General features: G+C 39.5%; 1 protein-coding gene across 1 annotated transcript in view; it reads left to right on the plus strand.

The window, feature by feature from the left end:
• The window catches only part of PDE3A (phosphodiesterase 3A), a gene marked incomplete at its 5' end in the record, with an annotated part of 263,037 nt that overhangs the window by 215,652 nt on the left and 23,487 nt on the right, over positions 1-23,898 (plus strand). The window contains 7 exons of the mRNA XM_082003203.1: positions 3,534-3,794; positions 6,617-6,771; positions 11,360-11,475; positions 15,192-15,411; positions 19,274-19,359; positions 19,873-20,042; positions 21,373-21,510. Of these exons, the coding sequence (XP_081859329.1) occupies positions 3,534-3,794; positions 6,617-6,771; positions 11,360-11,475; positions 15,192-15,411; positions 19,274-19,359; positions 19,873-20,042; positions 21,373-21,510 (1,146 nt within the window). The remainder of the gene's footprint in view (positions 1-3,533; positions 3,795-6,616; positions 6,772-11,359; positions 11,476-15,191; positions 15,412-19,273; positions 19,360-19,872; positions 20,043-21,372; positions 21,511-23,898) is intronic.

Here is a 23,898-nt window from a genome sequence, read left to right on the forward strand (position 1 = left end):
AATATTCAAACTGCTTGGAAAAGAAACTGTTTTCCTGTATACAAGTTCTGTGCAATTAAAGTACGACATCTAAACCGTACCAATTTAGGATGCGGTGCTAATGTACTGAAATCGGTGGACTAGAGCAGTGTTTACCCTCTTCTGCTTCCTTCTTTGAGAGGAATTTGAACTTGGTCTGTCCTCCTTTTAATCTGCTCTCACTCTATAAGGATTCTAGGCATTATCAGTAGTTCAAACAATACTCTAACTCTGATACACGTAAGTGTGGTTTAAAGCAGCTCACTACAATACCGTGATGTCTTTGACATACCGTGTACAGTGTTCTCACTTTGAAGTGTTGTGCAACGCAGTGTGTCTTGTTGCGCAGATCGGTAACTGTCGATCTCGTGTGGTGGCTGTGGCCGGGCCGTGCTGGTACGTCCCGTTCCAGCCCCGATGAGGGACGCTCGGCGGGCAGCTCCTTGCAGGCATGGAGCTGCCCTCTCTGGGCGTGCTCCCTGCGGGCGGGGTGGATGGCTGCATGGCTTTCGGGTCAGGTGTCAGGTGAAGGTGTCAGATCTGCAGGTAGTGCCCTTTTGGTCAAAAAACGCAAAAGGTCCTGCCGCCGTGCGTTATGAAGAGCGCATCGTGCGGGAGGCGAGGTGGTATCGTACGTGCTATCGCCAAGCTCTGAAGCCTTTCCCAGGTGCAAGGCACGCTTCCGAAGAGAGAATCGCGTCGTTTCCACCGATTTGTTCTGGTGGGGCATGGGCTGCAGCGGCGTTACTGTGTGTTACGTGTGCAAGTGCCCAGCCCCATTTGAGCGCAGACTGCCCTTGGCGGTGAGGTGCAGGCAGGGCTCGGCGGGGGGGATGCACACCCGCTGTGTGGCAGCCCTCTTCCTGGGCCCTATGGCCTCCGCACCAGCTCCTCACCGAACTCGAGGGTTATGACTGCCGGGTCCCAGAGTCAAGGCAGGGGTCACCCAGACGTGGCAAGGCCTCCCCCCATGTCAGAGGCCACATGGCAGAAATTCACCACTGAGAAGAGAAGGGCTCTCCTTCTCCCCGCTTGGTACTAATCATGGAGAACAATGCTGGCTGCTTTGCAAACTGTTAGTACCGCTGTACAAAATCTGGGCCTCTGCTTATGGCCCGCTGAGTCAGACTTGTTTATTTCACTGAAGTATTAATCTCTGTCTCTGACTGGCAGTCAGCAACTCCAGGCTCCAGGCTTAACAGAATTTCAAACTGTAGATTATGCAGTTTTGCTGAAAATACGAGGCTTCTATCGCACTTTGAATGATGTATTCTCTCTCGCTCCCCTTCGGTCTGTTTTTCAGGGCTGAGATTAGGCTAGATAATTAATTCTTCTCTTCCCAAGCCTTGTCTTTTAATTTAAAAATTTTCTTTAGCGTCTGCCAGAATCTTCTGCATGCACTCCTGAGAGGTTAAGCAATGAAAGAGCCATTAAATTAACTTCAGCCAGCCATTAATTTTTTTTCAGTAGGATGAAATAGCGTTTCAGTATATCAAACAGTTTCTGGTTTCTTTTATTTCATATCATGGCAAAGAAAAGAAATGTGGGAAGAGGCCGATTTTCTGGTTGCGTGAGAGGGTGGTGAGTGAGGAGGCCTGTCTTCTGGTCCCGTGGCTTACCTCTGTGTTAGCAAGAAGCAGGACACGAGGAGTGGTTCCTGTGTTAGCAAGAAGTAGGACACGAGGAGTGGATCAGTGGAGTGAAACAGCTATTGCCAAGGGCCTGATGTCCACGCTCCGCAACTGGGAAGATAGCAGGGAGAGGTTTAGCTATACTTAGCTCATATATCACTTTCCTCAGAAATACCTTGCTATTGCCTATAAAGCCTCTCATGAAAGCACAGCAGTGTCAAGCTCTGGTATGTTGTTCTTGGATGTGTTGTGAGGTGCATAAATGCTATCACTGGTGAACCACTCCTGGCCGGGGCTCTGATCGCTCTACTGCTAAGCAGTCTACCCAACTGTCCATGTACTTGCCACTCCAAGAAACCTGTATGCTCTTCTCACAGGCGTAACTTCTCCATTTGGAAAACTGTGTATCTTAGTTTTTTCAAAGAAATACACGGAAACAATTTAGTACAAAATCTCTTGGAATGGGTCTGTCTGTCAAACTGCACATACACCTGCTGAAAAGTCCCAAACAGTAGCAGCAGGATTAAGCTTATGTGTCAGAAACAAAGCAAAGGAAAAATGGTCGGCCTTGGAGTGTCTTGAATTAGCGATTCCACAGAGAATTTATGGTGATTTATAGTGCATCAGCTAGTGAGGCTGAAATGGCGCTGCTGGATTGAAAGTTCACATGCCTCCTGCCTTTCTAGTTGTTCTAATTCTGTGTGCATCTAGTCTCAATGTTCTTCTAGTAGATTTTAAAGATCCTCAGTCTTTTGCAATTGTATTATATAGCTGTCAATTCACAGACTTGACAACTTTCCTGCTTTTGGCAATAGACTGTTTCTTTTAGTGCCAATACATTGCCCTACTGGGTTTTGGGACAGATGGTAGTTGGAGCTGCTGAATGTCGGGAAGCTCTGGAGACACTCAAAGATGCATTTATGGATCAACCCTCTTGCGCATGCATGGAAGCCCAGTGTTACAGCTGTGTCAGATTACCTGTGTGCGTGACGGATGGACTACACATACGAAGACAGTTTGCCTGGGCTACAGCTGGCTTGCAGTGCGTTATTTACAGATCAATATATACCTGTACTGGGTAGGGTGTGTAAGATTTGCCAGTGATATGAGCTGCTTCTTGGTATTATTTCTGCTTACGCACTGCTTTGGTTAATAATTCTTCCTAAATGATACATGTAAAGTAGGTATATATTTCAAACCCAGGAGAAAGAAAGGACCATCTGAACTGGTCATACAAGTCTGTGGAAGGTGACTATTCTCATCGCTTCTGTCTGAGTAAAATAAGCATTGGAAAATCCACTTTTTATTCCATTTCAATTTTGGTATAACTGCCTAATACGCAATTGCTTGGAGAAGAATGTTGTTGCCACCGTAGCAAAATTTTGTATTTTAATAGTGTGGAGATATTTTTAAAATCTCAGTATATACTTGGGATTCATTTTGGTCACCTAAGCATAAGCATTGAACATTAGCTGTTCTAGATGTCTCTGTAGTTAGTAGAACAGCATTTCTCAAGAGAAACTCCTCCCATCCTAAGCTATGTCTCCAGAATTATTTGTGCAAATAGCCCCTGGCCATTGCCTATGTCTCTGTAGGGAGCCTGAACAATTCATTCAGGTGGGATAAGTCAGTTGCCGATGGTGAAAGTGGTGAAATCAAATATGATGAAATTCCAAACTCATTGTGGACTTTGAGCATTATGCCTGATGATCGATCTCTTCAGCATGATTCTCCTTATTTAAAGCATTATTTCATGTTATTATTTTTCCACTCCTTGAGTAACTGCTTTAACGAAAGCTGTGGAGAGTTCACCACAGCTTCAGACACTGCTCAGCAGGTTGTTCACTTCTATTGTCTTAAATCTGTTATTTTTGTCTTCTTTAGTCTTCTGGTACCAGTATCACGGTGGATATCGCTGTCATGGGAGAAGCACATGGGCTCATTACAGACCTTCTGGCAGATCCTTCACTGCCCCCAAATGTGTGTACTTCGCTGAGAACAGTGAGCAACCTGCTTAATACGCAGTTAACCTTCCAGGCCATCCACAAGCCAAGGGTGAACCCTTTGGTGTCCTTCAGTGAGAACTACACCTGCTCTGACTCAGAGGAATGTCCAGAGAAAGGAGAGAAACTAGCTATTCCCAAGGTGAGTACTGGACCCTGTCTGTCATCTTGTAATTTGGCTTTCCCTAAAGGGACAACACTGTACTAGTGGGAGATGTCACTGGGCTTTTTGCATATTTGCTTCAGACTAACATCTTACGCGCTAATCAGACTGTACTATGAACGGACAGCTAAGTAGACTGTTGATTTCATAGTAAGACAATTCCTGTGTATCCTTCAAGTTATGGCCAGGTCAGCTTTAGTTCAGGCATCTTTAGAAGATGATGTTCAACACAGGATAGGTCACATAGATGGTGTGCATATTTCCTTGCAGGTGTTGGTTGGAGCTTAAGAGAGAAGAAATAATAGGGAGCAGAGCAAGCAAAAGCCTTTCAGCATTCAGACTGACAAGTCTTCCCCATTACCTCTCACACAGAAATTCCCCTCTCACTCAAAAGATTTGAGCCACTGCATGTGGGGTGGGGAATTAAGTAGTGATTCCTTTTTGCCTTTGCAGTACTTTTTGCCCACTTTGAAGACTGGAATTTGAAATTCTGTATGAATTTCTGTCTCTTCTTCCTTCCCTTAGCTAGAGGTGTGAAACCTATACAAGTCAATGAAAAAATCTCTACTGATGACCTCCAGGTGCTTTGGATCAAGTTTAAAATGTTGTGTACCAAACAAACAAACAGAAAAGATCACCACAATACTTAGTATGACAAATATTGTAAGACTACTACTACATGAGAAATAATCTTGAGAAGAAAAAGAAGACTGAACCAAAAGAATGTATATATATTTACTGCCTTGACAGATGGCTTTATGAATGTTCAGCACTCCGACAGGAAATAACCAGTGTTAACCACCCACATTTAGTAATTGAACAACTAGAAAGAACACACCAGCTCTGAAGTGGTTTGAATTGCAAGTTGGTTGCTAATTAGCTGTCCTGCAAGGCTTACATTTCACTTTTGAAACTAAAGAAAAATACTTTTGTACTGCAATCTCCCTTGTGAAATTAAACGTAGGCAGAATACATTGCACAGGCAAATGCTTTTAACAGCCAGCATTCATTCCATTATTTCCCAGCATCTGAATTGCAACACTTGTGATTTTTCTTTAATATATTTTAGTCTGATGATAATTATTACCCTATTTGCCTATGTAGCAGCTGTATATATGATATGGACGTTCACAGGTTTTTAAGCACATTTAATGTACATGTCTGTAATGGCTGTACTCTAGGCTCTGAGGGGAAAAGTTAGGTGGAAGAACACTGCCATCACATGAGCAAACACAGTGAACAGATACCAGTTTGCTGTTGCAAAAATACCTAGTGAGGAGAAGAGAAATGAAGGATGAAGAAATTAGTTAATGCTACAGAGAACTAATTTGACTGAAGAATTCACTGACCTAAATGTATTACAGTTCATAAAACTAATAGTTTGCAGTCCTTTATTTAAGTGTCTAAATATAGATTTAGGGTCTTTACCTTAAGCATCTGACACTGAGCATTTTGGGTAAGGAAGTAGTATATTAACATATTTTTCTGTAAGTTTGAGCTGCAGAACCACAAGTGTCTTCCATCTCATATCTCTTAACCCTCTGGCAAAGTCAAAGCTCTCTATCACAGAGACATATTTATTTTACTTCTGAACTATAAACACTTCATGAGAACTACAAGAGAAATATCTTACAAAATCGTAGCATCTGCAACAGCAAATCTGGATCTACATAGATTCTCTATCATCATCCTTTATTACCTCTGCCTTCAAAAATTCAGGAAAACAATGTGTGTCCTGTTAGTGGAGAAAAGGAAGAGTCAGGTGAAAGAAAAATGCAGGGTGGTCAAGAAAAATCTGCTGTAAACAGTGATGCTTTCTCTAAGCTTTTCAGGAGACATCATATCGCAGAGCATGAAAGTTTTATTTCAGGGGGTGATCTTTGGATTGTGTAGATATAGCAGAACAAAAAGTTGGAGTTCCCCTCCCTTATTTTTCTTACAGCCTTTCTTGCCTTGAATCGCTGATTCTGAGCATTCATGACAGTTTAAATCACAGAATAGTTGAGGTTGAAAGTACGTCTGGAGATCATCTAGTCCAGTCCCTCAGCTCAAGCACGCTGAGCCTGGAGCAGGTTCCTCTAGGCTCAGCCTAGAGCAGGTTGCTCAGGAGGATATCCAGTTGGGTTTTCAGTATCTCCATGGATGTAGACTCCACAGCCTCTCTGGGAAACGTCTTTCAGTGTTCAGTCATCCTCACAGTAAAACTATTTTCTTATGTTTAAATGGAATTTCTTGTATTTCAATTTGTGCCCCATTGCCCCTTGTCCTGTCACTGAGCACCACTGGAAAGAGCCTGGCTCCATCTTCTTTACACCTTCCCTTCCGATCTTACATTAGTAAGAGCTCCCTGAGCCTTCTCTTTTTCAGGCTGAGCAATCCCACCTCTCTCAGCCTTTCCTTTTATGACAGATGCTCCAATCCCTCAGTCACCTTTGTGGCCCTGATGACTTGTTTAAGTGCTGTTGGCCACATCATGTAAGACCAAAATTTTCAAAGAGCACAAGCAACATTGGCTGACTCCCGTGAGAGCTCCAAGTGTTGAATATCTGTGGCTGTGGGGGTGTGGATATATACTTTTTTTTTTAACTTGAAATAGGGAACATGGTCCAGACCCTCCAAGCATTTAAAGCACTGGCTGTGTTGATATAGAAGGTAGGCACCGTAATACCTGGGAGAATACAGATTTAAGGTACCTTACTAGATGTTCTCAGGCAAAATTAATCAAATGGAAATGTTTTTCTTCTGCATGTTGAAGGTTTTTCTAAGCCTACATAAACTCTAAGCAACTGATTTCCCTCTAGCGCTTACGGAGAAGTTTGCCTCCAGGACTGCTGAGACGAGTGTCCTCAACTTGGACCACAACAACATCAGCTACAGGACTACCTACACTGGAGCCAGCTCCAGTCAGAAGGGATCGCAGTGCCAGCATCAAACCTCATGAATCATCTACATCCAGGTTACAGATTACCTCCTCTCTCTTTTATGTCTCTCTTTGGGCAAATTTCATTGGTCCTGTGTGATGATGTCCCTCATTACAGACTTTTCATGTTTCTCTAAATTGGGTTGCCAAAGAAGTGGCATCTCCAATTTTAGTCAGATTATGCCAAACTTGTTCCTATTATTGGGAAGCAAAATAAATAAATAAACAATCTATTTATGCTAGCAAAGTGCAGAATTGCAGAATAAAATTGGAAAGAAGGCAAGATATCTGGCTAAAGTCTTCTTGATACACAGCAGTTTCCTCCATGGGTATTGCCCAGCCAAGAAAGAATTCTAATAAGTAACCCAGCTGCTGAACATCACTTCTAAGAACACACCTAATGCTGTGGTCCTGTTATTAAACCAATTCATAAAGCACTTCTCCATTCTTTAGATACTAACTTCCAGAACACAACCCCTGATTTTAAGTGGACCCTCCTAAAGTACACAATTCCATGTTATTCTTTCGATAGAAATGGAGTATCATCAGCATATACAGCACTGTACATGCCCTGCATCCCATGTACGCACTTCATTCTGGGATATAAGAAGGGTTTACGGTTGTCTGAATGAGTTCATGCAAATGCGATACCAGCAATAGATGGTAAATAAAAAACATTGAGTTAGCTAAGTGAAAAAGTGATTTAGTGGAGAGAAAGAAGTAGATTTGTTACCACTGGGGGAAAAAGAAGGTGTAATCTAGGAGTAAAATTACAAAGGAAGATTTGCTAGTAGATGTTGAAAGCAAAACTGAAAATTAAATGGGCAGTGTAAAATTTTCTTGCAGTATGGTTGTCGTACTATCCCTAATTTCAGGCACTGCAGTAGAACTTCTTTTCCATTGACCATGTAGAGTTTAGCTTCTGGGATTCAGAATCCCAACTGTCCCGTCCTTAATCCCAACTGTCTCGTCTAGTTAAAAATGCTTTTCCTAATTTGCCACAAGAAGCAAATACACACAGCTGTTTTGCTGAGGTGCAGACTGAGTGCCCACTTTTATTTATGATGTATTTATTTACTTATTAATTCAAGATGCCCTGTATGTTCAAGGGTTCTGTAAGCAGGTGCTGGTACTGGAAGAATCACAACTACAAAGCAATAATTAATAAAGCCTTGGAATAAATTTCAGTAATATCACTGAAGGAATTATACATTATTTATTTGTCTTGCATGGAAAAAGAGTTCTGAATTCAATCATGACACATACACTTTAAGGTGATGTTCATATAGTGCATTGTAGAAACAGAGCACTAGATCTGCAAAGAGGTTTGCATAGGCTGAGATACCTACCTACTCCTTTTTGTGCCCAAACCAAAATTTACTTCCAGTTTCCTAAAGCACCTCCCTGAAAGTCTTTCAGAGTTACCCAGAAGCACACTAGTTCTTAGTATTCTGAAAAGATGGGGTTTTATCTTATGGCTATAATCCCTCATGACTGACTGTATTAGTTAGGTATTCCCTGCTCACTCATACCCATTTTCTTTTTCTCAGGGCCTGATCCCTGATCCAGAGTCATAAAATACATAGTCCTCTGATGAAATGGAGAGAGAGAGAAGTTGTGTCCACTCAGCTGCTTACAGCCAGCAGCTAACTGGTTTAGGGCATTTATAGAGGACTACCCTAATAAAGTTGCTTCTCTGCCTGAGGACGTTCAGACGTAGGTATCTCAAGTTTTGGGACTTCTATGCTACCAGACAGCCTGAGGTGAGCTGCATTTAACCTTCCACAAGGGCTGCAGCAGATAATCCAGTAGCAGCCAGTGCAGGAAGGAGTTGAATGGATGGTAGTCTTGTGGGAAGGGCGCTTGTCTGTGAGAAGAGAGGCTTGGGTCCCAGGTGCTGTTAACTATGATATGTTGTGTAGCTATTTAAACAGGATTTCCTCCATTCTGGCTTCCTGAATATTTTTCTATTCCAGTCAAAAGGAACAGAACCTTCAAAGGAAGGGTGGAGGGCAGTCAGTCATGCAGTCTGGCAGTTACAGTGCCACCCTGTGAGAATAAAGTTCAGGTCCCTTCCCCACTTCAGAAAGGGCTATCATCTTGGATGAGGAGTATGGAGACATGCTTTGCTATGGGTAAAGGAAGAGCAGAGCAAAAGCACCAAATTCACAAAGATAATTCAGATCCATGATATCAGAAAACTCACATGTTTTTTTCTGCAATTCAAAATTTAGTGCCGGCAGTGGAGAAAAAGATATGGCCTGAGAAGGCCTGACATCACCAGTGTTTGCTGTTGGATACCTTGGGTGAACACAGGCCCAGAGAGCTGCTTTGGTCGGCCTTTCTTCCAGATACGTAAACCTTTCCCGCAGGCTGTCATGCAGGGCGCCTAGGTGCTCAAGGCAGCCTGCAGAGTACACTGAATGTCTGGTGCAAGAAAAATACATGGTTAGCCAAAGTTCCCTTTGTGAGGAGTCCCATCTGTGTCAGTAAAAATAAATATAAAGAAGCTATAACTAAATGGAAATGTTCTTCAGTCACCAGCCTGTGGTTCCCAGGGTGCATTTGATTTATACTGTTGATCCCAGACTCCCACGTAGTATGTAAGCATCCTAAGATGGGAATCAGAGGGAGAAGGAGAGCAATTAAATATTATTGTTGGTCCTTTTCTACGGTTGTTATATAACTCGGCATGATGAGCCAACTAAACAAACTCAATTCTTCCTACGTTTAATGTCGCCAATTGTATAATTATAGCTCTGTCAAGCCTCCCAAGCCTACTGTTTGCAGTTCTTCTGTTACAGTAGGAGAAACAATGTGTATTCCAGAAAGGGGAAAAATTAATCCTATAAGTCTAGCTTTAACAATTTTGGCAGACCAATACAGATTTGCTTTCAAGGAAAAGAATTTTGAACTGAAGGGAGGAAAAAAAAATCTTTATTATCTGCCACTCTCACTCTACCAAATTCAAGCATGCCACAGGTCACAGAGAAAGAAACATTTCGTGGCTTGAAGGGTAGGAGAGGGGAAATGAGACTGGAATTACCCTGTGGCAGATTCTGCAGTTACAAAATATGCACCTTGTTCCTCACAGTCTGGGACATCACTTCTAGATTTCTGTAGTCACGTATTTGCAAAAATCCCCCTTAAATCTTCTTTAGTAATCCTCTATTCTTCCAACCCTATGCCACAAAACTGGTAAGACCTAGTCCTCTGATAGCTTCAAATGATTTGGGAAAAATAATAGAGATTCCATATTCTTTCCCTCAGTCACTTCTATATCCAGTGGTTCTCCCTTAAGAAGTCGAAGAATGTGGTTTGAGGGGTTTGGTTTGGTTTGGTTTGGTTTGGTTTTTCTTTGCAGTGGGCCAGTGTGTTAGATTCTTCTTGTCAATTAAAAAACAAAACCAGAAAACAAAACAAACAAAAAATAATTAAAAAAACAGCTGGATTCTTTTTTTATTTTACATCATCACAGATTGTAGGAATTTGGACCAATGAAGACAACCAGCAAATATTTCTGTAGGTAGTGCTTGCTCTTCTAAAACAATAAGGTGTTTGTAGAGTTAAGACAATGTTACATGCTATTTTCTTTCAGAACACTTCTTTTTTTTTTTTAAGTTTTTTTTCAAGTTCAGCTGGGACTGGGCTGCTTTAAAAGGCTGTCCTCTGCCTTGCATGTCATCTCATCACTTGGATGTGAGGCTGTGAGGAGAAATGTGGAGGCTGAGAGACCTAGCAGATCTGTCCATAGAAGTCATAGGCCTCATAAGAGCCAGTGCTACATCCCTGCAAGCAGCTGACATTTGATGAGTGTCATTCGGGAAAACAATGATAAATACAATTCTCATGCTTTACAGAAGTATTTGGCCTCTTCTGGTACACAGTTATAGCCTGAACGGTGAAAGCATGTGCCCACCCTGTTGTAGGGGAGCAGCATTTGTTCCCCACACATAGACACATGCAGCCTCTTCTCCTTCAGTGAGTTTCTCTTGAATCAGTGACCAATGTCTTCAGGGTCTGTCAATAGGATTTTTTTTGAGATGTGGCATGCATTTCAGTTGGCTAGAGCATGAAGTGCTTCACCCAGAGAAGACGTAAACCACTAGCAACAGCAATGCAGGGCTCTTCGGAGCCTCCTCCAGCCCCTTGAGGAGCTCCTCCAGAGCCCGAAGTGTTACTGGGTATCTGCCTTGGCTGTTGCAGCAGAGGAGTCAAAGGAGACTGATTTTTCATTTACTCTGAGAACTTCTGGCACTTCTGTCTCTTATAAGGAGGCATTAAAAGGGAATATAAATTTAACTTGATTTCAAGTCAACTTTTAAGCCTCTTTGTACTGTCGGAACAATATAATGAAGACATCTTTGTATAAATAAAATGAATAGGCCTCAGCACTGAAGGAAGTCCAGCTTTGGAGTGTCTGCATTGTAAATATTTTTGCTGAATACAATACTGAGCACCTCACAAATAGCAGTTCAGCCAGCAGATAGGTGCTGTTTTCCTCATCAAATTTTGTGCTACCTCAGTATCACATACTTCTTGCCATGGCTCCTAACTTCTTAAGATCTGCCGTTGAGGCTTTTTACTGTGTCGAATGATGCATATTTGTGCTCTGGTTTTGCAGCACTGACTCCTGGAACAGCTCAATTCTGATGACAATCACGAAGAGCAGGTCCTTCTCCACGTCCTACGCCATGCCTTCTACCAACCACCTGAACACCAAAAGGCAGAGCCGGCAAGGTGAGTGGGCATCCATGGCTCTGTCAGGCTTGCTTAGCTGCATCGCTGTGACTAGCACGTGCAGCTGCTTTTGATATCTGTCCAATCTGTGTCTGTTCTTATTTTGCCATCAATATAAATATAGTAATTCCCTTTATTTATAAAAAAACAGTGGCTTAAAATACTATAGTTCATGGTGATGCCTTTCTAAATGTTTTGACTTTTGTGATTTATAGAGGTTAGTCATGACATGATGCGGAAAGTGTGATACTAAATCGTGTTGCAGTTTATATCTATGTGATTCCTTCGACTACAATAGGGCTGAGAACAGTGTTTTCTGTAGCATTTGTTAGATTAACTGTCTGTGCATATTGTGTGACTGAGATTTCCTGAAGTACAACCTACATAATGCCATTCAGAGCTGTAGGCAGCAACTGACCCATCTTATGCAAACATATCCAAGACAAAGCCATTATAACTCAGAGGTCTATCTCTGTATATTCATTATTGAGAAAGTCCAGGTAGTTCTTACTGATTTTTAGAGATGAGAAATATGGGGCTTTTTACTCAGCTTTCTCGGCCTTTAAAAAAAATGACTCCTGTTTTAACTGCGGGAAAGAAATCGAGAAGGTGACTTCTTAATTGGTAATGAATATGCAATGATAGCCACAAAGCAGTCTTAATCCACAGTAACGTGGTTCTCTTCCCTGTACAAATGCAGGATAAAGTACCGGTTACCCATGCTTTAACTTGCAATTCAAAATGATCACAAGGCCTTCCTTTTTTAAATCAGACCTTTATTTTTCCAAACATGGAATAATGTTGAGATAATGTTATTCAGAGATACTGGCCACCTAAACATCAGATGGAAATTGATAGATGCGTGAGGCCTGACATCAGTAAAGTCAGAGAATCTTAACTTAGAGATGGGTTTGAAGATATGGATGCACAATTATTCTGCATATCTAGCACTGTCACATTGTATCTCCTTTCCAAACTGAAGAGTTTATTTCATCTCCTCTCATACAGAAGCTGCTTTCTAATACCACAGTGAAGATAAAGTAACACAATATTATCTTAAAAGGTAATGGGTACATAGGCAAATTAATAAAATTGATCCTGGAAAATAACGGACATATAGTACCAAGAATCCAGAAATTTGGTTTAGAACAAAACAAATCCATCTTAGACTTGTGATTTTCAGAGATTAACCTTTTAACTTGAAAGGAGCAAGGAGGGTGTGTGTATGTATATTCTTTTATACTTGGAAAACAGGATTTTTCGACCCCATTAGTCAATTTTACATGTAGTCTCTTCTGCTTCCAGAAAGTGTTAATAGTCATCTTTGTTGCCCAAGTACATGAGCTCCCCCATGCTGAAGGGAGAGCTCCATTCCATCACAAGAAGATTGATATTTTGATAGTTTAGGCTGTTTACAATCATATATTTTTAACTATGATTAGTTTTCATATTCCAACTAAAGAATTGCTTCAATTTGCACTAGTTAGTACAAATTAGACTTTTATATATTAACTCCACTGGCAATATATAGTAATTCTTGATACAAGTTATCTAGATAAATCTGTAAAATCTAACTAAAATGTGTCTTTAATTATGCGTGAAAACATTAGCATTTTGAAATACTGCTAGCTATACCTATTTTGGCAAAATTCTGAGGTAAACTCAAGTGTTTTCATATGTAATTTCACATTACATTGAAGTTACTGTTTCATTTCTTCAACACTGCACATGTGTAAAAGTTCTGGAGGACCTTAGCAGATGGATGTACTTAAAAAAAATTCTCCTGTGTTGTTAATCTTCTCTTATCTTGATTGTTGAAAATTCATTGCTGTAGCAAGACATGTTTTCTCTCACTTTTGCCAATAAATGGCTAAATGTTGGATTACTGAAAACAGGTTTATATTTTCCTGGTAAATTTATTTATTTTTGCATACCTACCCTGGCAAATTACTCTCTAAAAAAAAACAAACACAACCAAGAGACAGCAGCTCAGACTAGCAGTAGAAAGCAAGCTGTGATTAGAAAAATTATTGTGAAAATTGCTGTTTAAATTCCCAGGACTTGCTTTAAATTGTTGAAAGATGACCATATATATTGTATTCTGTAACAGTCATGAAGATTTCTTGGTAACATATAGCTCAAAGATAGATAATAATCCAACTCAATCCCCTGTCCAGCTAACAGACTGTGAAATATTTTTAAAGATACATTTTTGTTGGATGGAAAGCAGGTATCTCAAAGGATTAGTAAATGTGAAACAGCGGCTTTCAGTATTTTAAAGCAATTTCCATATGTCATGGCCATCTGATAACTTTTTAATTGCTCTGTAGGCTGTAGGTTTCTGATCTCAAGACCATTGTAATATCCTAGTTGCAACCATTGAATTAAGACAGTTATACATACCACATGTTTGCTAAAGAAATAACCTAATCAAAACTTCAGAGATGTTGGATATCTCAAAATTACAGTGTAGTAACTATAAGAAATTATTTTTAACTCTTGGATTGTCAGCACCATATAATGTTTTAACCTCATATCACAGTAAGTTGTTATCAGGAAAAAACACTGGAACTGTACACATATATCCTGCAAAGTTAGTATTTCATAAATTTAAATCAACATACTGCCTTATTCTGAGATAATTTTTGTATCTGGAATGCATTTAGATAGTGGGCACAATTCAAACATAAAACCAGTTAAAGTTCCTAAGCTCTTTATATCATTTGGCTTTGAAGATGAACATGGTAAATGAACTGGGGCTGAGTTCCTACAAACTTTAGAACAGAGGTAAGTCGATTTACATGCATTTCCATTTAAGCTAGATTATGTTTGCTCCTCTGCATTTTATTGTGAATGGAAGCTTTTTGTCTGAGACTAGAAAATGTAAAGTTGATTCAAAAAGAAGGCTGCACTTTGTCTCAAACACCAGACTGGCTGATGCATTTCATCTTGGCAGTGGTGCGTAGATAGAATAAGGGACAGAGAGAAATACATCTCACTAGTGTGTGCACATGTGGATATTGGCAGTTTCTGATACACTAGCTCAGGAGTACAATACCATGGTAAAAAATACAGGTAATGGTCACAAGTCTCCCATAGTGAGCAACAGATACTGAAAAATAAACTCAAGCTGCACAAGATCAAGGCAGAAATCTGTGAGGAATGCGGAAATGGCACCATAAGTGCAGTATTTTATATTCGTGTAATGTATGACTACTAAAAATTGCTTTTTTTGGTTTATTGCTAGTCTTCACACATGTAGAAATTCAAATTTGCTGGGAATGTGTGTAAGCCTTTCTTACCCCTGCTTTACAGATGGAGACAGTGAAGCAAAGAAAAACTGCAGATGGGTCTGGGAACTGCCTATCTGGAGTTCAGTGTATCCGTCACTAGCACGTGTTGATACCAGTAGTCATGCCACTAACGCATGCTTTTCATTTTGTGCCTGCCAGGTAGTGCATCCTGCTCAACAGGGAGAACATGCTTCATATTTTGAGCCAGATCTTCAGCAGGCAGAAGTGGCTGCCGTTAATGGAGCTTCATCTCTCTGTGACAGCCATGGGCTTGGCTCAGTTGAGGAGGGTTTTCTCTTATATTTTCCATTTGGAAACTATGCTGGTACCTGCGCACATCAAGAGGAGTATTTCTGCACAGTGAACTCATACAACCATCTGCCACTTCTGTTAATTGACAAGACTCTTCTTTTCTCTTGCCAGGTATCCCGCCAAATATTTCACCTCTCACCTCCCCATGCCATTCACCAATTCAGGGGACGCCTGCCACAAGTCCTACTGGAAAAACATCTTCCGCGTTATTTCCAGACTCCACAGATAGTGTCACCAAGCAAGGCTTAAAGCCACACAAAGTCTTAACTTCCACTCAGAGTGCACCTAGCCTGTCAGACCCTATTATCAGCCCCTCTGTCATCTGCAGCAGGTAAGATAGTAATTTAACATGTGTTGGAATCATTTCACGTTGTTCTCGTGAACAAGCTCTTTTGGCCTACGTACAAGTTTTGGTGACTTACTGTGGTATTGTGTGTAGATATTTCACCATATCTAAGCAGTGCTTAGTATACGATTAATGATGCTACAAAGTGCTTTTAAAGTGCAAGATAGTTAGCTACATTTATAGCTTTTACTCATGTCAGATGCACAGCCTGATTCATAAGTAAGTTCTTTGTCAATAACTTGCAGATCTCAAAGCTGTATTTCATGTTAACAACTTGTGTTGCTCACACCCTGCCCTTAACATGACAGTCACTTTCAGGTCACAGGCCAATTCTTTCACAGCAGGCACCTGATGTTTGATAGAAAAAATCTGACTGCTGGGGTTTAGAAGCTGCTGGCCTGTAGCCTTCTGATAAAGGTGTGCCAACTATGCCTGAAGACGATGTCATTTTGAGCACTTTCTCAGAAGGAGTGAATCCTGTCCTCCCTAGGCAGAGTCAGATTATGTAGCACTGAGATTTTTTTCAGAAATCAACTGCAGCCGAGTTCCTTCTACTGCTAAGAGTTACAGTAACACAATTTAATTTCATACTTTAAAGTAGCCCATTACTCGGTATACACAGACCTGCTCTGCAAAATCAGCATTTTGCAAAGAAAGTTGTTCTGCTTGTCTTCTCAAAAAGGATTCAGTTGCTAAATTAGATTATTGGAGTTGGCAATATGTGTCCAGTTCAGAATAGTGGGAAACACTGGTATTTAGAAGCCGGTCCCAGTGAAGTTTCAAGGTTACGTTACTCATTAGATGTTACTTTTGGTCATAGTAGTGAGTGATTTGTGATTATTGGCTAGCCAGAGGAGAGCACGTCATCTGAGGCTGGGTTAAATGTTATCAAGTGTGACTATCTTTGGAAATAGTTTTTCATTTCTGGCTTCAGTCACATGACTTTGGATGTCTTGGTATGCTGCGTTTAGGGCTAGGCAGTGGGTGTGAGAAAGTCAAAATGGAGATTATGAGTTTGCTCAAGGGAGTCATCCTCACTGGAGTTTAGATTAGGATCCTGACAGGCTTTCAATATGTATTTAGGTGACTAAATAGAAAATAAGTGTTTTTAAAATTTTTACAAAGGTATTGCAAAACTGGTACTTGCACTGATTCATTTGAAATGAAAACTATATTACATGTAAGAAATATACCATAAATGTGCTACTTTCGTATTAAACTGTGCCTTTATTACTACTTCAACAAAATATTACTACTTTAATTAGTAACAATTATTGCTGGAAGCCTTCTATTAAAGAGAACAGTTAACAGTTGTATAAAAAATGTTAAAAAATAATGTAAGATTGTTGTAGATAGTAATGAAATATATTTTCTTTATATGTGTAGACTTTGATTTCATTGTAATCATTGGTAAAATGCTCATTAGCTTTTATGTGGCTACTGCCTTATGTGTTCTGTGTAGGTTGAATAGCATATTTAGGTTCTTAATTTCCTTGTTTTCAAATGCTTAGACTGTGTAAGCTTTACAAATAGTTACATTGCTGGCATAGACTTTGTTGTTATTTGAAAGAAACACATCATTTAAAATATTATGGAGTAATGACTGCTAATAGAATTGGCATCCGCTATTACTAATAGTCACTGCTCCTATAAAGTCCATTGCAAAATCGTAAGCACTGTCACATTTCTAGCCATTAGTATATAGAGATGTCATATCCACAGGTACAAGCTGGACCAACAGCACATGAATAATGCACACCTTAGTAATGTAAGCACAATTAAATAAAAACAACAACAACAACCAAAAAACAACAACAAAAAAACAGCCAAACAAAAAAACCCAAAGAAATTAAATGGTTAAAATGAGCTGAGAAAGTTAAATTAACAAACACTGGAAATAAATCTTTTAATGTTTGATCTTTCGTATTGTAGATTGCTCGACTTCATGGTATGCAGTTCCCTACATTTACTGCCAAAAAACCTGCCTTGCTAAGAAATAATACCAAGTCAGCAAACCTCTGCCACCACTAAACCAGTCCTTCTCCCAACAACAACAACAAAAGAGAAAATGAACTCTTGATGGGTTCAGTGCCTTGAATCAGTTCCACCCAGGCAGTGGCATCAAGACAGCAGTTTTACTGTACTTTTTTTTTTTTTTACTTACAAAGTGAAATGTGGTACGACAGCAGAGTTTGAAAGTTGCATTAAACAAGCACATATACTAGGCAATGCTGTTAAAATAACTTGTAAGTAATCATTTTGAATTCTGCTTAGTGGATGAGGCAGAAATCCTGTGGAAAAAATGTTAAACAATCCTGTGATTGAGAAGTATATTATAATGCCTGTGCATGAAGGGGATTGAGTTAAAGTTTCATGAGCACATTTACTTCTGACGTAGAGCACATTTCAAGTGTTCTACTAGATAGCTCAGTAATTATCTTTTTTTAAATATAGTGTTTTATGTGGACCATGCATATTAAATCAGTGTGAGTTTGCATATGTTCTGGAAATAAAGAGGTACACTCTCATAATGCTGCAAAAGCCTTGTAGCATTACAACGAATCAAAGGCTGTCTTTCTCTTTTACTTTTACATTTTGGCGTGTTAGCATTGACTTTATGGAAACCACAAGAAATGTGGGAGAGAGAAGTTAATACCTTTTTTTCATCTTGTTTATAAACCTGAGTCATACAAGGTTTATTTTCTTGGCTATGCACTACTTTATTTAAAATTCTTTCAGGAATTCATTATGTTTGCAGGGCATACCAAGCTCCAGAATCTGTTTTGGATGACCCAGTCAAAAGCCATCTGGCGTAGGATTTTAGCTGGTTTTATATGATGAACTTACATTGATGCAGAGTTTCCACTACAAAGTTTGACCAATTAAAATAATTTTGTAATAGTTGCTTTGCAAAGGCTGTTATATATGAGGTATGCTACAAAATACTGACTTGAACCAGAGAAAGAAATGTTAAGCTGTCAGTTTTTCATGGACAGATTTGATATAATACTGCTAAATGAGGCTTCATATTTGTTCTCTCATGTTTTCATGATATATCATTGTTCCTTCAGGTCCTAGACTCAATCATACTGGGACATTGTAATTTGAAATGTTCCAGCTGGTATTGAGTTAATGTTTAGAGCTTAGAGGGAATGAAACACAAGGAATAAAGCATTTTAATGGAAGGGAAGTCATGACATTGTGATCCATCCCACAGTGTCTTTCTGTTCTGGGAATGATGAAGCAAACTGTCTTCTAACTTCATTACTAAATGTCTGGATGCCAGACCACTGACCTCATATTCTGTCCAGAACACCCCCTTGGTTCTGATGTGCTTGGAATGTTGTCACTGAAGTAATGGCAAAATACCTTTTTCCTCCTTAAGAGGAACATATTCTATTTTTAAGCAAGAAAAAGAGAGTAAAGACACTTCATGACTGTGTTCAAATTGCATTGTATAAGATTGTATGGCACTCTGGCACATTTGCATCATTTTAATTCATGTTTATAGGGCAATTATAGTACAAACCCAGGGGATTATTTTGTACTGATAAATGTAGAGAATAAAAAATTCATTTAAAAAGTATCAACTGGTATAGGTTTACTGTTGGCAACATGAATTTAATGGTGGTGGCTAGTTAATCCAAGGTGGTTTTGTATTTTTGTCTTTTTGCATTCCTGACTTCCAATAAAACTTCAGCTTGCTCTTGTAATTTTTCTGTAGAATGCCCCCTATACTATAGCTTATACTGTATGACATAATCTTACACCATCAGCAGGAAATCATTTTACATAAGACTAATGGGCATGGTTCTTTACATTGTGCATGTTTCTTGATGTATTTCAGCTGTGGCAGACCCTATAACCAAATAGAAGCTGGTGACAGGACACTAGATAGAAATGATGGTACCACACACACCCTGAACAGAACAGGTAATCCCTGTCCATCAAAAACTCCTTACCCTTTAAAATTCGTTAATCATTCACTGAAAGGGCAGATAAGCCTGTCTGTGGACCATACATATTAAATCAGTGTGATTTATCATTCACTGAATGGCAGATAAGCCTGTCTGTCTTAAAAGGAGAACATATATAGGTAAGACTGTACAAGTTGTCTTTGAGGCTTCTTTCCTTTTTGTATGTACAACATGTGCAAAATGCTGCTGAAGAATAGAGTTAAAATATAAAGGAAATAGTTTCCCTCATCTAACCTAGTCAGCTCAAATAATGGTTCTCAAAATTTTTCTCACTCTTCAATCCCATTTTTTGCACTCTGCAGGCTTTATGCCTTAATGCCTTTGGACAGATTGTCCGACTTTGGACCCAGCCAAGCAGCACATATGTATTATGAGTCAGAGATCCTGTTGCTATTATTCAGAAGGTCACAGGATGACTTTCATGCAATCCTTGCTGTTCACACAACAAGCTTTGTGATTTGTGTTGTAGATGATCCTGCACAAGCCACTTCTGACTATGAGACCAACAACAGTGACAGCAGTGATATCGTACAAAATGATGATGAGACAGATTGCTCCAAAGAGCAGACACGGAAGGGATCTGTCTGTAGGACGTACACACCTGAGACCATCATTCTGCATCCCTTGATACCACCTGAGGTAGCTTGTTTAAGTTCCACTCGCACAGTAGACTGAGTGTATACTGACATTGGGGGGGAAGAAAAAAAAAAGGAAAAAAAAAAACCCAAACAAACAGCACTCCCCTCCCCCCAAAAAAACTAAGGCCTGTCTAAAGCTGGTGACCATGGTTTTAAGCAGCAATTGCAGCAGGGTCCTACCTTGCAGTAGGAGGATTGACTTTCAATAATTGAAAGGAACCATTGAAATGTGTGAGAGCTGCTAAGCACTGGCCACTTGTGAAACACTAACCATCTCTTTTGATGAATAAATATAAGTTTATGGATCTGGCATTAGGTATTTCTGAAATGTTTGGCTTCTGTGGTAGCCTTGCCTTTAAAGGGAGTGGATTGGAAGGAAGAGAAATTATCTTCTCAGACTACCAGCATGATATATAGTCTTCCTGTTCAGCCACTTCAGCTTCTCAATGGCCTTGCCATCTTGGCTAATATATACAGTGGTCCTTATTTTAAAATAAATTAACACTTGTGTGAGGCTGCTGCATGATATTATTGTTGGTTTATGTCTTGAACATAAGCACATTGCAGTATGGTGAACAAGTGATGATCTTCTCACAACTACTGTATTCAGCTGTAAGCTTGATTGAGATGTAGAGGGAAAGCTTTGTTTAGTTAATTTTTCCACATTGTACAACTGAGTTAATAAATCTAAGTTGGCATGAGCTCTCGAAAAATTTATTGTAATCAGTTGAATTGGAGTTGGACACGCTGAGAGAAGGCATTTTTCTTCATCTGTTTTGCCATTTACTCATCTACAGTTTCTTAGAAATAATGAAATTCAAGGAATTATACAGGGTGAAATGTGAAAGGAGGGGCACAACCCATCTTTTATTTGCAGACCTTGAAAAACAGGTTGGTTTCAGTATAAGAAGTACAAGTCTTCTCTTGGACCAAGCTCCTTTAGCCGTGTTAGATTGTAATGAATGGGTCCTGATGCAGAAGTAGAAACTGAGTGCTTTTCCCTCCGTACTGCAACAAATTTTACAATGAAGACAGACTCTTTTGGAAATGAATGAATGATTCCCATGAATGAACAAATGAGTGTGTCTCATGAATAAGTTCAGAGGCTGATGTTTCGGATACAGAATTTCCTATTTATTCAAGTGAAACAAATTATAAAGGAGAGTGACTTGCTGCAGGGCTGGTAGAAATGGGGACATCTCTGCTGAGCTGAGTACAGTACCGTTGACTTACAGATGATGCTAATGTGACCTTAGTTTTTAAGAGCGTAAGTTTTCGCATGAGATGCTTAACAGAACTAAAATTCCTCTTTATTCTGATTTCTGGCATAGGACAAGCCTGTACTTGCTCCTGAGCCTCTGGTTATGGACAACTTGGATCCCCTGATGGAGCAACTAAATAGTTGGAACTTCCCAATCTTTGATTTGGTGGAAAAAATTGGAAAGAAATGTGGTCGGATTCTCAGTCAGGTGAGAAGGTTATCTTGTATGCAATGACTGGCTAGATTATTGACAGATTTAGACAAAATAGTGATAAGACCCATTGTCCTTACAAAGTGGTCATCCAATGAATTGTCAGCTTTGAATTATGTGTCAGGGGTCACAATATGACCTCCGTCTCATTACATTTCTTACTTTCAAATTTCTACATTTTTAAATTCAAAAATGTGAAAGAAAAAAACACACACCTGTTTTGCCTGCTGCTCTCTGCCAATGAGTTTACATAAACCTTTCTGAATATTCTCTTCTGTCTGCTAGAGGTGCTGCACCCCTTACTGAGTTCTTTGTGAAAGGATTTCTCATGGGAGAGCTAAACAGTAAATATATACTCCATTGATGCAGGAAATACAGAACTTTGGTACTTTTTTTACACTGGATATTTCAGTCAGGCTGTGCAAGAAAGCAAGGCTTCAGGAAGCGGGGGGGAAAAATAGTCCTTGCTATATTCTTCGGCTTTAAAGAGTCAGCGCTTTGATAGTAAATTCATATAATTGTTACATAGGGAGACTAATTTACTATGAATAAGGATGTGAGAGCTTACTAGATGTTCTTTCAAACATCAGTTTTTCATTCCCTCCTGTAAATTGAATGCAGGTACTGTCACAGCCCGTCTTTACCCAGCACAATTAATATCACTTCCAATATCACTTCCATTATCACTTTCTTGGCTGAACTTTCTTCTCTGTTCTGCCTCTTTTCCTGGAACACTGACAAATTAGCCATTTTTTCTTATGGAAGTATTGACGTTGATTAAACAGGAAAGGCAAGTAAATATTATTATTTAGGGATGGAAGGGAAAAAAAACCCAAGAGAATCTGACTGATCTAGTATCACTTTACAAAGCATTATGTAGTGATAAGTGCTGGAAAGAAGAAATTATGTTAATTGGTATAATGTGGAACAATTAACATCCCCCACAAACACAGAGTTTAGTGTGTCAGGCAGATCTCAGTGCAACAAGCTCCAGAGAATGCTGTATCAAAACGTGGTCCCTTGGTGGTTAACTATTATTCAGCTAGATTCAATTATCCAGTGGTCAACCAGGAAAACTACAGTACGAATTCAAATTTATTCTGTGGTCTGCCATTTATTGTTCTGTAGCTTGGCAAGTAACATCTATGTTTAACCAGCCTACCAGTTCTCTAGGTTAATTTTAGAGAAATAGGCAAACTATGGCTAGATGTGGATATTGATAGAAATTCAGTGATGACAATCGAGGCACTTTTGCACTAGACAGTGAGTGTGTGATTAAAATGCTCTTCTAGATCATATTGGTCACATTGTTTTCTAATAGTATGGAATGGTAAATGAAACATAAGGAAAAACAGAACTTTTTTTTAATGGCATAACCAGCAGTTTGGGTGAGCCAAAATTTGTTCTGGTTTTACATGGATACCTCTATAGCTTTTAAGCACTTGATAAAATTGCATGGAGTTCTGCAGCTCTCAGGACAATTCCCCTGTGCCTCCCTCCGTTTGCATTAAAGCTGCACATTTTGTTTCCCAGCATCTGCTTTTTGCGCAGGTTCTGAGCATGTTACCATTCTGCAGTGCCACATAATGAGGCCTGTGAAATAAAATACAGAAGCTTTAATAAAAAGTATTTGTGATCAAAATTTAACATTTTCTGTAACAGCTGTTTGTAATAACTCACACTCCCTAGGAGCAAAATGTAGCAAGTTCAACCTTGTTCATAAAATATAAATCCTTCATTTCTCTCCCCCACCTACTTAGATGTTCCTAACAAAATTATTTTCAGAAATAAAAGAACTAAAATAAACAAACCTTTTTCTCCAGCCAAAAGCATTGTCTTTTTCTTGTATAATTTTTAAATCGTGGAATATTATAAGCAAAGGAAAACAAAAGCTCTAATGATTTATTTTCTGTATTTTGCCATTAAATGGACTCATCTATTAAAAATAAGTAAATTAACAAGCTGAATTAACTATGTTTGCCTTGCTAGGTTAAATTTATGAGATGGAACAAAGCAGAGTTGACACGTGCCTCTAGGGAAGCATTCAGTTTAGAAAGCAAATGCTAGCTTAGCATCTTTAAAGCTGCTTGAGATTTCTGTTTCTTCTTTTTGGAATGTTGAATTGATTTAGACATATAAAAAGACCCCAAACGAGTCAGTGGCCATAGAAGCATCTGTGCAAAGTACAGTGGCAAGCACTCTAAATGTGGCACTAACAAATATGCATGATAGGGGTTAGAGAGGAATTTACATACCACTTTCATTTCAGAAAGGAACAGCAGAGCTCTCCAGCTGAGTTGATGCTTCACAACAGGCCATAAAGTTAGATAATGTCTTCAGTCACACTTAACACTCTTCTTACAGCTCCTATAAAACTAAAACCTG

The sequence above is a fragment of the Phaethon aethereus genome (assembly GCF_964289735.1).
Source record: "Phaethon aethereus genome assembly, chromosome: 1".
NCBI classification, from domain to species: domain Eukaryota; kingdom Metazoa; phylum Chordata; class Aves; order Phaethontiformes; family Phaethontidae; genus Phaethon; species Phaethon aethereus.